Below are 14,170 nucleotides of genomic sequence, written 5' to 3' on the forward strand. Positions count from 1 at the left end.
TTAACCAGCCAATTTGACTTAAAAATAGCTTAGACCACCTTCTAAAAAAACAAAGTGACATATTAAACTGAAGAGAAAAATATTATTTTGTAGCAGCTTTAATCAATATCATTATATATATATTTCTGGTTTAAATATATCGCAGCTTTATATTTATAGTTGCGATTCTAATGTGATTAACATTTACTGATAATTTTTATATTTGCTATATTGCAAAATGTTATGTATTGATATTCCGTACACATGTAATTAAAATATATTGATGCCATCTTGTCGGTTTGCAGGAAGGATCAAGACTTTGGGCTTAAAGGAACCAGACGCGGTGATGCTGAGATTGTTTCTCTCTGGTTTTGGAAAAGAATTTTAGCCTGCCACTGTAAACCAATTTGTGAAGAACTCTAATAAGACCTGTCAGGAAGTCCAATGGACACCGTAAACAACGACCATCAGAGAAATGGAAGCAACAAGGAACACGATGACTCCACTGAATGGGATCTGTCAGTAAGTAAATTTATATTGTAACTTCTTTAGCAGAAATACTGACCTTGATGGTATGGTGGCTAAGCCATCAAACTTGGCTCTGCAGACACATGTGCAGGAACATTAGTACAGCAGGTGGGGGCTAGACTGTGGCGACCGAAGTTCATGGGGGGGGGGGGGGGGGGTGTGTTGAGTTATGCTCCCCGGGAATATATATGGAAAACAAGGGGAAAGTGTGCTTAAACAGGGAAAGGTTTCGACCCCCGAAACACTCTTCTTGCACACGTGCCTGGTCTGGTAGGTACTAAGTTCGTATCCATGTATCGAATCCCACCCAGAGTGAGTTTTAACGAATCAGAAGAAGGGTGTAACACTACTACACCGATTTCTTTTTCACTAACCACTATTAACCCACAGAAAAGCCACGTTAGCTGAGATGGATGACCAAAGAATCGTACTTGAACTTTAATTGGACATAAGCAGGATCATGTATTAAACGAAACAAATATACATGTACTAGCTAGAGATTTTCGAAGTTATCTTAGCGCCTTAGTGACGTCCAAGCCTACGATGGTTTTAAGATATCGTAGCGCTAAGATAGCTTCGAAAATATTGGTCCAGGGACCTTTCCTCTCTATGGAAAATGCTCATTAAAGACCACTTTCTCATAAACAGCAGACTAACTTCCGGCAACCACTTTCCTTCTTTTATTTTCTAAACATAAAAATATACTTTAAAATGGTAAACAAAAATTGTTTCATTGTCATTTCTTTTACTTTTATTATTTTCACTTTTATGTGGTAAGGCAATAAAATATAGATCTTGTTAGTCCAAATAAATTTACATGCGCTGCATTGCCATTGCATTACGCTGTCCACTTTTGCCCGTAACATTGTGTGTTTCCATCGTAGACCCGTTTCCGATCAATGCGGCTTATTACGGCGGCTCGTTAAGTTAAATGGGGAAGTTTGGCTCTAACAGATTTAAAGCCATAATCACTTTACGCGGATTTATCGTCATTTACATCACATCCAATTGAAATAACTCTGAGACGCTGTAGTCTGGGGCATTTAGATGTCACGGTAATTGTGCTTTATCTCCGTGTTACTGCAAGCAAAGCCGCTAATATCGCGGTAATTAGTGTTGATTTTGTAAGAAAGTCCGCTAAACGTGTTACAAACAAATCCACGGACTGAGATTGTCATATTAATGACGTCCATTAAGATGAATGTGTTTTTCGTTTTCCTCCACCACTGCAAGCATTTGGACGACCGGAACGCGTAATCTGAAGATAACAAAGAACATCTGTTTGCAATTTAAATAAGAAAAGGTCCCATTCGTCCCAAACTCATAAGTGCATTACATTCGTTTCCACAATTACTCATAAATAAACCCTACGGACTGCAAATGGGTTTATGGGAACGATTTCTAACATACTAATATCCTGGTTGATTTTTATTTTTATTTTTATTTTATTTAATTTTTTTGATGTGGTATATCCTCATTTTCGTTTAATGACTACTTTTTCTATCATTCCATCTTGAAAGTGAATAAATTAATCAATATTGAACTATTGCATATACATTCCATTTAGCGTTTTGTGGCCAGTATGTAAAGGTGTGGTATGTGATGTCCTGTCTATAGAGAAATACATGTAAAACAAATTATCATTTCATTTCATATTAACTTGACTGTCGTGCTTATATCCAATAAAGTTTTGTCGTGGACTTACACCTCAGCTGTCTGGGCTGTCTGTCCAGGACAGAGGGTAATGGTTAGTTGTCAGTGGTTAGTGAATTTTTCAATTCGAGAAAAGTAGTCAATAATAAGTCATACTTAAACTTAAAGGGACACACCCTAGTTTTCAGCCCATAATAATGCGCACTAAGTTTAGTTAATCTACAAACCTGTAACACATTTGGATAAAGTTACAACTGAGTGCAACCTGAATCTGTGACTTTGAAATAGTGAAATACTCTTAAAAATAGACTAGAACTCGACTCTATATCTGTTACTTCTCAGACGCACGTGCGTTTTTAAAAATATGAGAACTACATTTTGTGATATTAAAAACACCAAGATGACAAAAAACACTTCGAATGTACGGAAATGGATAATCTAAACAATAAAATCTGAGTAAAGTATGATTTCAGTTATCAAAAACGGCTCTAATAATCAAAAATATATCTTAGTGTTTAAAAACTAGGGTATGTCCCTTTAAAGTGAGACCAAGCGTAGCTACTTTTCTTCACACATGGGTGTCAGAATGGGAGTGTATGTATTCCAAGACATCATAATTATTACAAAAGTTAAAGTTTGTTTTGTTTAATGACACCACTAGAGCACATTGATTTATTAATCATCGGCTATAGGATGTCAAACATTTGGTAATTTTGACATACAGTCTTAGAGAGGAAACCCGCTACGTTTTTTCCATTAGTAGCAAGGAATATTTTATATGCGCCATCCCACAGACAGGATAGCACACACCACGGCTTGGGGTGGGATTTAGCTCAGTCGGTTGAGTGCTCGCTTGAGGTGCTTGCGTCGCAGGATCGAACCACCTCGGTGGGTCCATTCAGCTGATTGGATTTTCCCCGTTCCAACCAGTGTGCCACAACTGGACAAAGGCCGTGGTATGTGTTTTCCTGTCTGTGGGGAAGTACATATAAAAGATTCCTTGCTGCATTAGGAAAAATGTAGCGGGTTTCCTCTGATGACTACGAGTCATAATTATCAAATGTTTGACATCCAATAGCCGATGATTAATTAATCAATGTGCTCTAGTGGTGTTGTTAAACAAAACAAACAAACACCACGGCCTTTGATATACCAGTCGTGGTGCACTGGCTGGAACTAGTAATAGACCAATGGGCCCATCGACGGGGATCGATCCCTGATCGACCGCGCATCAGTCGAACACTTTACCACTGGTTAACGTCCCGCCTCCCCCTCTCACCGATATTAGAAAATAAACAACAGACGTTAACACAAACAACAGACGTTAACACAAACAACAGACGTTAACACAAACAACAGATGCTAATATTAGTGGCATATACGCAACAAAATTCATTAAAGGACAGAATATATTTTTGGGCATTTTTGTTTATAAAACAAATATATGGTGTAAAAAAAAAAACCCACATATATTTCGTTTTGGTTTTACGAAATATACAACGCGTGTATCTATCACTGGTCAAAATTTACTCAACGTTTAGATGTTTTTTTGTGATCAAAACTTGCTAATATAATATACACTAGAGAAAAAAAAAAAAAAAAAAAAAAAAAAAAAAAAAACCAGGAAGAAAAAGGTCTACTGTTCTTTAATTAATTTTGTTGAGTGCATAACTGACAGAGCAAGAAAAGTGTTCGCTAGACTGGTTTATCCTCTGCGCATTAAATCGAATGACCTAATGTTGACAGGAAACCGTTGAGTTTTCAAATGATATTTGAATCTGATGTGGGTGTGTGCAGCTTTTGGGGGAATTGCCACTCGTCTCAAAAGGAACGAATGAAATAATTCCCGAGCGTTAACGTTATTCGCTGTCAATGAACGCAACTTGCTGATGCCGATGTCAGATGGTCTGTTAGTAAAGGCTACACCACACGATATGAGTGTCTCGTACGATAATACCCCATTGTGACAAGACGTACGAAGCACTCGTATCGTGTGGCGTCACCTTAAGGCTGTTTATCAGTCACCACTTGGTCTGTTTATAGGCATTTTAGGCATGCGTTGTGACTAACAAACGATTGTATAACTCCCACAAAAACAAATGCCATGAAATAAGTCACATAAAAATTAAAACAACTAAGAAAGAATTGAATTTAATATTTAAAAACACAAAGTGTCGATTGGCAGGATTCGAACCTACAGAACTGATTCGCCCGATTCGTCCAATTAAAATATCAGTGAAATAAAAGTGTTATCAGTCACTCAGTGACGATAACACATTTTATGGTGAAAATTTCACTATTTCACTCTAAAATGTGTTATTGTCACTGCAGGCCGACCAACTTTCCGGAATTTTCCGAAAAACCGGAATTTTCATCACGAACTCGGAATTCCGGAATTTATGCCAAATATCCGGAATTATTTTCAAATTCACTCGAATTAATTTTTTTAAGCAATTAATTCTTATTTCATTCTACATTCTTGGAATTAAATATCTTTATCACTCATTTCAACCTGAGCTCCCTTTTATCTAGTTTTATGCCTTTGCGTGTGTCTATTGTGTTTTCTTCACTGTAAGAAAGCCGGTGTAAACGGAATGCAAGTCCGTAGGAACAGTGGTCTGCCCGGGCTTAGTCTCCTAGGAATGCAGGTCCTAGGTCTAATACACCTAGGAATGCAAGTCCTAGGACTTATGTTCCTTAGGAATACTGGTCTGACTGCCAGGATATCAAGTCCGGGCCGGACTTGCATTCCTGGACAATCAAAATTTAAGTCCGGTCGTACACATAAAAATTAAATTATAAATGTAAACAAAACGAAAAACAGTTTCCTTTTTGGTTTAGTTAATTAACTTAGGATACTAGCGCCTCTCTTTATTTAAATATTTTCTATTTATTCCAATATTTTCCATTTATATAATTTGCAAGAGTTTGTACACATTTTGTTGACCTTATTACATGAGCAGAACCAAGGTCTTTATTCATTGCGTATTGTTCCAACTAATAAATGTTTAAACATTTAAAAGTAACTAAAAAACATTTACCATAATTCGAAGCATATTAGTACTCGCAAATAGGTATAACTTGCCCATATGAATACCAACACAATTATCTGTTAGACATTATATATTGGTATTTGATAATAATAATAATAATAATAATAATAATATTAATAATATTAATAATAATAATAATATTAATAATATTAATAATAATTTAACTATAAAAATGTGATATTTGCGTTATATACATTATCTTGTTATTATATAATTTTAAGTTTGTGCCTTTCTGTCAATAGTGTTGCAGCCGCGTGTACATAGGGTGTGGGGTGGGGTGGCAAATTTCTTTACCTCTCTCCTGCATAGCTTACTGAACATGTGCCTGCTCATTTAAAAAAATAATTTGGTCTAACATATGACATATCAGACTCTAGCCTCTATGATATCTTAGTCCCAACAAACCATACCATCGATAAACAAATATGTTAAATGGTTTTCATTAATGTTTATCAATTAATAGAAATATCAATGACTAAGAGTGGGTTTTAGCAGCTCAATGGGCTACTACACCGACTAAAACAAAACAGTAATCCCCGAACAATTATCATACTGTCAATAATATGCACACACAATTTACAAAGATCCTTTTAAACAGACTAACTACTCATGACACTTTTACACCTGACCGTTTTGGTCGCAATAGGCATTCAGACTCCCCTTTTGGGAGAAGGGTGGGGGAGGCATGCTGATCATTATTGCCCGAATGAAACGAAAATGTCCGAATCTGGAACACAACGTATATTTATATTCGCATTACTACCAAGATGCTAAATAGGATTCCAAACAAATCAGTCTGCATTTTTAAATGGATTACAACTAATTTTGTGAGTAAAATTATGGAAATGCATGGTAAAGATTTTAAGCCAGCTCATTTTGCCCGAATGTGTCCATTGACCCCATACATATGTAATAAGCAAACTATCGGAAATAAATTCCAGAGGACTAGGAATACTAGAATTGAAAGTCCTGTGGACTAGGAGTACCAGGAATAAAAGTCCCACAGACTTACATTCCTCGAAATGCACGTCCCACAGACTTAAATTCCTAGGAATACAGGTCCCACAGACTAGGATTCCGAGGAATGGAAGTCCGATCGGACAAAGATTAAAAAATCACAATTAATCAGATTGTGACTTACCGTCAAAATATAAACTAACAAAACATATTATTAAAAATTATATTTGTGCATATAGAAATTGTCTTTTGTTGTTCACCAAATGTTAGTTTTTTGGACTTACCAGTTTTCATATATATATTTTAAAAACAATATTGGGCTACATATTGAGGGAGGGGAGGGGGGTATATTTCTTCGTGTTGAACGCATGGACATATAGCCTACTTTATATCTGTAGTTGCTTTATATACTTTGAAAAAAGCAAGATATTCGTCCTACTTCAATATTGTAACAAAAATGTAAGACGATTACAAAAATGCACTCACGTGTCTGATCCACAAGTCTATGACGTAAACAAAAAAATTAAGTTGATACTCAAACTTAAAAATATTTTTTGACATTTGAACCCAGAATAATCTTAAGGAGACTCGTACACTTATCCATCACACTACGATGGAAGGCTGCCAAAACCTCACTTTTTTTCTCGTGTCTTTCTGGCAGCTCGTGCAAATTGCAGAGTATAATAAACGGACATCTAATTTGCCGGACTAGTATTTCTGTCACTGCTGTAGAAGAAATTTAAGTCCGGTAGGAATACAAGTCCTAGGATAAAAACAACTTAAAAATAAACCAGGAATGAAAGTCCGGGTAGGACTATGGTTCTTAAGCTATGGAGGTCCGATAGGACTACTGGTCCTACGGACCTGCGTTCCTTTTACACCGGAACTATTTTGCTGCTGGCATTTTAAAAATAAAAGTAAATTGCCAAAAGTTATATAATAAATAGAAAATTTCATGTTTTTTGTCAAATATGATTTATATCTCATCTCGTGAAGTTTGCAAACGCGACTCGTGAGATATGATTGCAAACTTCACGAGATGAGATATAAACCATATTTGACAAAAACTATGAAATATCCTTAGAGCTGTTTTTAGCATGATCATGCTTGAAAATGTGAGATGAAAGTCAGTTAAAAGTTTTTAGCCAGCCCACTAGGCCTAAAATATAAATGTAGAAACGAAATAACCTGCATTGTGGTATACCTTTATCTATAGACGTATGGGATGGCGCTTTAATGGGTTTTTGAATTTGGAAGTTATTTGTCATGAAATTTATAGAGAAAACATTATGTATTTGCCCTGACAAATGCTCCATGCGTTAGGCTACAATTAATGAAACGATCAGAAAATTATCCAAAACGTTTTTCATTAGATTAGTTGCTCTGAATTTTAAATAGACGCATATGTTGACTGTTGCCTGTATCTGGGGTTTTTTTCATTTGAACTTATTTTCATGCTTATATTCAATAAGGTTCAAGCACGCTGCGCTGGGCACACACCTCAGCTATCTGGGTTAGTGGTTAGTGAGAGAAAAGAGGGTGTAGTGGTCTTTCACCTACCCAGTGAGTCGTTAAAACACGCTCTGGGTGGGAGCCGGTAGCGGGCTGCGAACCCTGTACCTACCAGCCTTATGTCCGATGTCTTAACAACAACACCAGCAAGGACGGTGCCTGTACCTTGATGCAAGGTTGTTCATATACTTCTAATTTTCTAATCACGATACGATTAAATCGCTCACGTCTCTGTCATTAATGGCCAACGAGAAACTGCGCTACAAATGCTCACTGAGCTATGCAAAATATTCCACTAATGAAGGTGACCCGAAACGCACAATTCTGCACATTCTAAAGAACTTAGAGTATTTGGAGGGAGGGTAACGGAAAAGCGTTTGATTTGTAGCATCGTATGCGACATCATTGATTGATCAGACGGGTCCCTCTAATCAAGTCGCTCGTGGGTTTGCCAATTATCGTAAAGACCAGTCGAAATATGGACATAAAATGTACAAAATTACATGTGATCCTTTAATGACCGACACAGTCGTAAAATCCGCTTCGTTAGGCTGTTCTTCCGTGTTCCTTTTTTTTTATAAGTCGGTCAGAACTAGTAAACAACTTGCTGAAGATCATACTGACAATCTGTATTAGTTTAAACTAGAGTTACATTTAATTCATTTCAACTTATTTTCGTGCTTCTAACCAATTAAGGTTCAAGTACGCTGTCCTGGACACACGCCTTAGCTATCTGGACTGTCTGTCCAGGACAGTGAGTCAGTTGTTAGTGGTTTGTGAGAGAGAAGAGAGTGTAGTGGTCTTACACCTACCTATTGAGTCGTTAAAACTATACATATATGCATGTATGTATAGATGTATGAATGAATATATATATATATATATATATATATATATATATATATATATATATATATATATTGTATGTATGTCGAGGTTGACTATTACATTATACATAGATATTAACGCACTGGCGCAGGGGATAATTAATTCCTTTCTGGCCTCACAAATAGTCCCATCCCGTTGCTGGGACTCGAACCTATGGCACCGAATCGCCCGCAACATGCAAACTTGCCACGATACGTTCTGAGCTGTATGTATGTAAGTAAGTATGTATGTATGTATATATTTATTTATATATATATATATATGCTTACATAAATAAATAAATAAATATATATATATATATATATATATATTTTGCATTATTTTTAGAGGTTGCGTGCTGTTAATTAGTGGTTGTAGAAATAGTGTGTTTAATGAGAAATGCCACATCAAATGTTCTGTATGCCCTATGGGTCAAACACATTAAACATTTCCATTAATTACACGTTTGTTCACAAGAAATACTATAATGGGAAAATATTGAAATCAATAAAACAGGAAACTTGTTGTATGTTGTATTTGTTATTAAAACTGTAATGACCAGTGCACTACGACTGGTATAATGAAAGGCTGTGGAATGTATTATTCTGTCTGTGGGATCGTGCATATAAAAGATCCCTTGCTACTAATGGAAAACTGTAACGGGTTGCACATAATGTTAGAGATTAGCAGTAACGGATCTTTTATATGCACTTTCCCATAGTCTTAACAGCACATATGACGACCTTTGATATATCAGTCGTAGGGCACTTGTTGGAACGGGAAAAACATAAACAGAGAATTGGTCCACCGAGGAGATTCGATCCTCCGACCCAAGCACCTCATGCGATCGCTCTACAAACTGAGATAGATCCTGTCCATCATGTAGGCAAAGTACCTAGCAATAATTTGTCATGTGCATACTGCGACGAACTTATCAAAACTTCCTTTGGACTCTGTCAAAGACATGTTTATGGTTTTGTCGTTCAGATTTACTTGGACTGTATATATTATAATTTGTAAGCAAGGCCATAAGCTCATATATACTCAGGGTAAAAGTTTTCCATGCACGAAATAAAATAGTCTCAAACCGACTGCAAAGTTTGTAAATGGTTACAAATTGACAATGATGATATACAATAATTGTGTAAACCATCTTATAATGTTTACGAATGTAGCCGGTACATTTTTGTTATGTTTTTAACTTGAGTTTTCTGTTTATGTCAAATTGAGGTCCAAACTTCAGTCCCATAGGAATCTGGGTGGTTGTGGGGTCGAAGAGGGGTGTGTGTGTGTGTGTGTGTGTGTGTGTGTGTGTGTGTGTGTGTGTGTGTGTGAGAGGGATCACTTCAAGATGAAAATGTACGTGTTTTTTTCTGTTTTATTCTATAAAAAGAATGATAAAAATATGGCTTTTGCTCACCACTGGAGACTATTCACACCCCCACTAGAGATTTTAATATCGTTCCTATGGGCCTGAATACTGTCCTTAAGCTTGGCACACACCTCAGCTATCTAAGTGTCTGTCCAGGACTAGAATAAACAGAACGGGAAAAAAGCTAAACTTTATTTCTCTTAGATCACCAGACGGTGGTACACCCCTTGTCACAGAGCCGTTAAATCTAATTATGGTAGGAGCTGGTATCGGAATGCGAACCCAGTACCTACAAGACATACGGTTCATGACTTAACTACTACACCAATGACACCGGAAACTGGTAGTGTGATATACACCCAATATCTATTAGCATTAGTCAATATGTCTTGACGATCGTTAAGGCCAGTGTGATCACATTTTGTATTAAATGGATATCCGAGCTTATATCCAATTAAAGGTTAAGCACGCTGCCCTGGGCAAATACAGACCTCAACCATCTAAACTATCTAGGACAGTGGCTTAGCAACTAGATCTTAGTGGTGTGAGAGAGAGAGAGAGAGAGAGAGAGAGAGAGAGAGAGAGAGAGAGAGAGAGAGAGAGAGGATTTGAGAGAACGAGGTCAGTGTAGAAGATTCAACATGAGCATGGGTGGAAGCCGGTACTAGGATTTGAACCCAGAATCTACCAGCCTCACTGCCGACAACTTAACCAGAATACCACCGAGGTCGGAAGCCGGTACTGGGCATAGATATCAAACAGTTAGTAATTTGTATATATAGTCTTAGAGAGGAAACCCGCTACATTTTTTTTCATTAGTAGCAATGGATCTTTTATATTCACCATCCTACAGACAGGATAGCACATACCATGGCCTTTGGTATACCAGTCGTGGTGCACTGGCTGAAACTGGAAATAGCCCAATGGGCCCACTAACGGGAATCGATCACAAACCGACCGCGCATCAAGCGAGCGCTTTACCACTTGGCTACGTCCCACCGCCCCTGCATCAGCAAGGCCAGAAGAGTGAGGCGGGAAGGACACACTGGCTGCACGGTACACGTGTGCGGTGTGACTGGAGGCACAACACGCTGTTGTTGTCGACATTCTGTTTGATCTCATCGCATTCCATCATTAGTTTAAACCCCGAGACATCACACTTCGTTTGGCTTTACTGCCAAACCACTGGTCAATTAGTTTAATGTCGCTTCCAAAATCATCAGTTTTTCCACCTCCCTTCCTCAGCATTTCCTCGTCCCTTCTTCAGCACGTGCTGGTGCATGTCTAGCAAAGGAAAGACTATCGTCTGCTTGTTAAGCATAGCAGAATATGCATGGATGTTTACACGCGGGCTAGGTCCATATGTAATGATACGGACTGACGGCGCAATTGCTATGCTCGGACGATCATCTAGATACCCTTTTAATAGCCATAACGAGACCCCCAAGCCACAAGTTCGACAACTTCACAGATTTGTAGATCAAAGAGAAAATAACTCATTCCAACTGCATTTTCACGAGTGACAATTTCGATTTAACTTCGTTACATTTTGTTATGGATAAGTTCCGCTTCCTTGTTATTTATTTTGTGATTAAAGCACAATGTACACTAATCGATATTATTATGTTTGATATGATGATGAAGATGGTCATGAAGATGGTCATCATCAACATATTCATAAAATGTAATGACTTCGCCGAAATGCTTACATAATATTAAACAAGCTTCCATTTCATAAACATGATACAAAATGGTAGCGAGTTTAATATCCTATTTTTTACTCATAATCGATTTTAATTTATATCACTGAACTCGTTTTACTGACGTCCCGGTAAGGTAGTATGTGACATCGCGGTGTGACGTCCCATTTGACGTTTTAGGAGGAGGTAACACTTTGATAAGAACCAATGTATTTTTAACCATATAGGTAATTAAATATGCGTTTTATCCATCAAAAAGGAGAGATATTATATGAAATAATAGTTTAGCATTATTCTGCAAAAGGCAGCCACCTGGAGATTATACACACTTGGATCTTCAAGGAGGTGGGTGCTCATTTTATATTGAATTCATTGATTTGAGACTTGTTAAGACTGATGACTTTCAAATAAAGAATTAAAAAATTGTAAGTAAACAAAAGGGTTAAATTTCTTTTACTAAAAGAGTTAAAGCAAGGTCCTACGAACAGCTGAAAAAAACAACAACAACTAAGGCATAACTGATAGAGCAGTTAATTGTGAAAGTGGTCAGAATTGGTGGCAATGTCTTCCGGCTACATGTATGGCCGTGAGTACAATTCAGAACAGTTTTGTAACAGATGAGATATAAATACTAGTACCATAAAATTCGACTAACCAATACTGTGAGTGGCAGTCCTCCGATTGATAAAACGCTTGACCAAGATACACGGGTGTAGTCATCATTTTGTTAAACGTTCTCTGGACCGTCTTGCTAATCTTGAAAAACAACACAGCAGATTTCATCTAGGACTATTTGTTCAAACTAGCAATCGTTTTACACCCAATAGCTGATAATTAATAAATCAATGTGCTCTAGTAGTGTCGTTAAAATAAGCAAACATTAGGATTGTGCAGATATACGAGTTTGAAATTGCTAATGATTCTGTCGTTGAAATGTACTGTATCAGGTCTGAAAACAATGTTTCATCACAATGTAGTTATATTAGAAAATGAAACATGACTATGTGAGATACATTTCCTTTTTTCTGGCATGATGGTATAATAAATATTACTGGATTTGAAATTGAAATATATATATATATATATATATATATATATATATATATATATATATATATATATATATATATGTGTGTGTGTGTGTGTGGTGTAGACGTAAGACTATAAAAGCCAATTCAAATATTATCGTTTCATCGGGACTAAGACAGCCATGATTTACCATCTGAGCAGCCGTATTGATATTTCGCGAAAAAGTTTTACTTTACCCTCACGGTCTACAAGTCCCGAGATCATCTAGTTTGGGAAACTCAGCAACATTTTTAAATTTATGAAATCAATAGTGCCCCTTTAAAAGCCGATGCCACGCCCCCCTGCGAAGTCTCGATGTCGACTATCGTAGTAAATATTTTTGGAAGATTGGTATCCGGAGAAATAGAGACATAATTTCTTATTACGCCAATCGATCTTAACAACATTGGCAGATATTTCTTTTAGCGCTGGGCTGGAAATGAACTGTCATATTACTGGATTTGAAATTGAGATTGAAATATATATATATATATATATATATATGTGTATATATATATATATATATATATATATATATATATATATATATATATGTGTGTGTGTGTGTGTGTGTGTGTGTGTGTGTGTGTTAGAATAAAACAAATTCTCACCCACAATCTTCGTATTCTGGCTTTATTGTGCATACAGCCGTTTCACTGCTCTTTTCACACGTTATTCAAATGATACTCTGATACTTTAGAATTTGGTGTAACCGTTTACTAAATGATTACAAAATAGTGTAATAATATGCTCAGATGAAAACTGAATACGGATACATCTTACACAAAATATTCAAATTTTAGGTAATTGTATAATAGAAGTTTTTGAATGTTGGCTTTAATTTGCATATGGTAGTTTAAGCATTCATTTGATAGATATTATTCATTTATGAATATGGCACCTTGGTCTACATAACGTTCATGGGCGTACGGGATTCCATTTTTGTAAAGGAGGGGGGGGGGGGGGGGGCAGGCTGATTTTTGCCCGAACTAAACGAAAATATCCGAATCTGGATAACATTATTTATTCATATTAGCATTACTGCCAAACAGCAAACAGCTATATAGGGTTGCAACTACTACTGTTGGTATTATGGAAATACATGGTAAAAAGGTTTCAGGCCAGCTCATTTTGCTCGAATATCTCTATCGTTTTTGCCCGAATTTTAGGATTTTCTCCAGCACTAGAGAGACAGTTGATCACCACACACACACACACACACACACACACACACTCACACACACTGCCCCCTCGTACGCTTAGGATAACGTTCCTGGTATTGTATACAAACCACAACAAAATACATTTCCTCCCGAAATCTTCGTATAGAAATTATTGCCTTTTAGGCTTATTCTAATAAACAAATAGCCAATAATATTTTCGGTTTTATTACGCTGGGCTGATGCAGACGTAAGACTATAAAAGCCAATTCAACCATTATCGTTTCATCGGGACTAAGACAGCCATGATTTACCATCTGA

The 14,170-nt window shown here is 36.8% G+C and overlaps 1 protein-coding gene across 1 annotated transcript in view; it reads left to right on the forward strand.

Annotated features, from left to right (window-relative positions):
* Positions 1-332: 332 nt before the first annotated feature.
* Positions 333-14,170, forward strand: part of LOC121379781 (choline O-acetyltransferase-like) — a 62,206-nt gene continuing 48,368 nt past the window's right edge. Inside the window, exon 1 of the mRNA XM_041508433.1 lies at positions 333-501. Within this exon, the coding sequence (XP_041364367.1) occupies positions 424-501 (78 nt within the window). The 5' untranslated portion in view covers positions 333-423. The remainder of the gene's footprint in view (positions 502-14,170) is intronic.

The sequence above is a fragment of the Gigantopelta aegis genome, chromosome 8 (assembly GCF_016097555.1).
Source record: "Gigantopelta aegis isolate Gae_Host chromosome 8, Gae_host_genome, whole genome shotgun sequence".
Taxonomy (NCBI): Eukaryota; Metazoa; Mollusca; class Gastropoda; order Neomphalida; family Peltospiridae; genus Gigantopelta; species Gigantopelta aegis.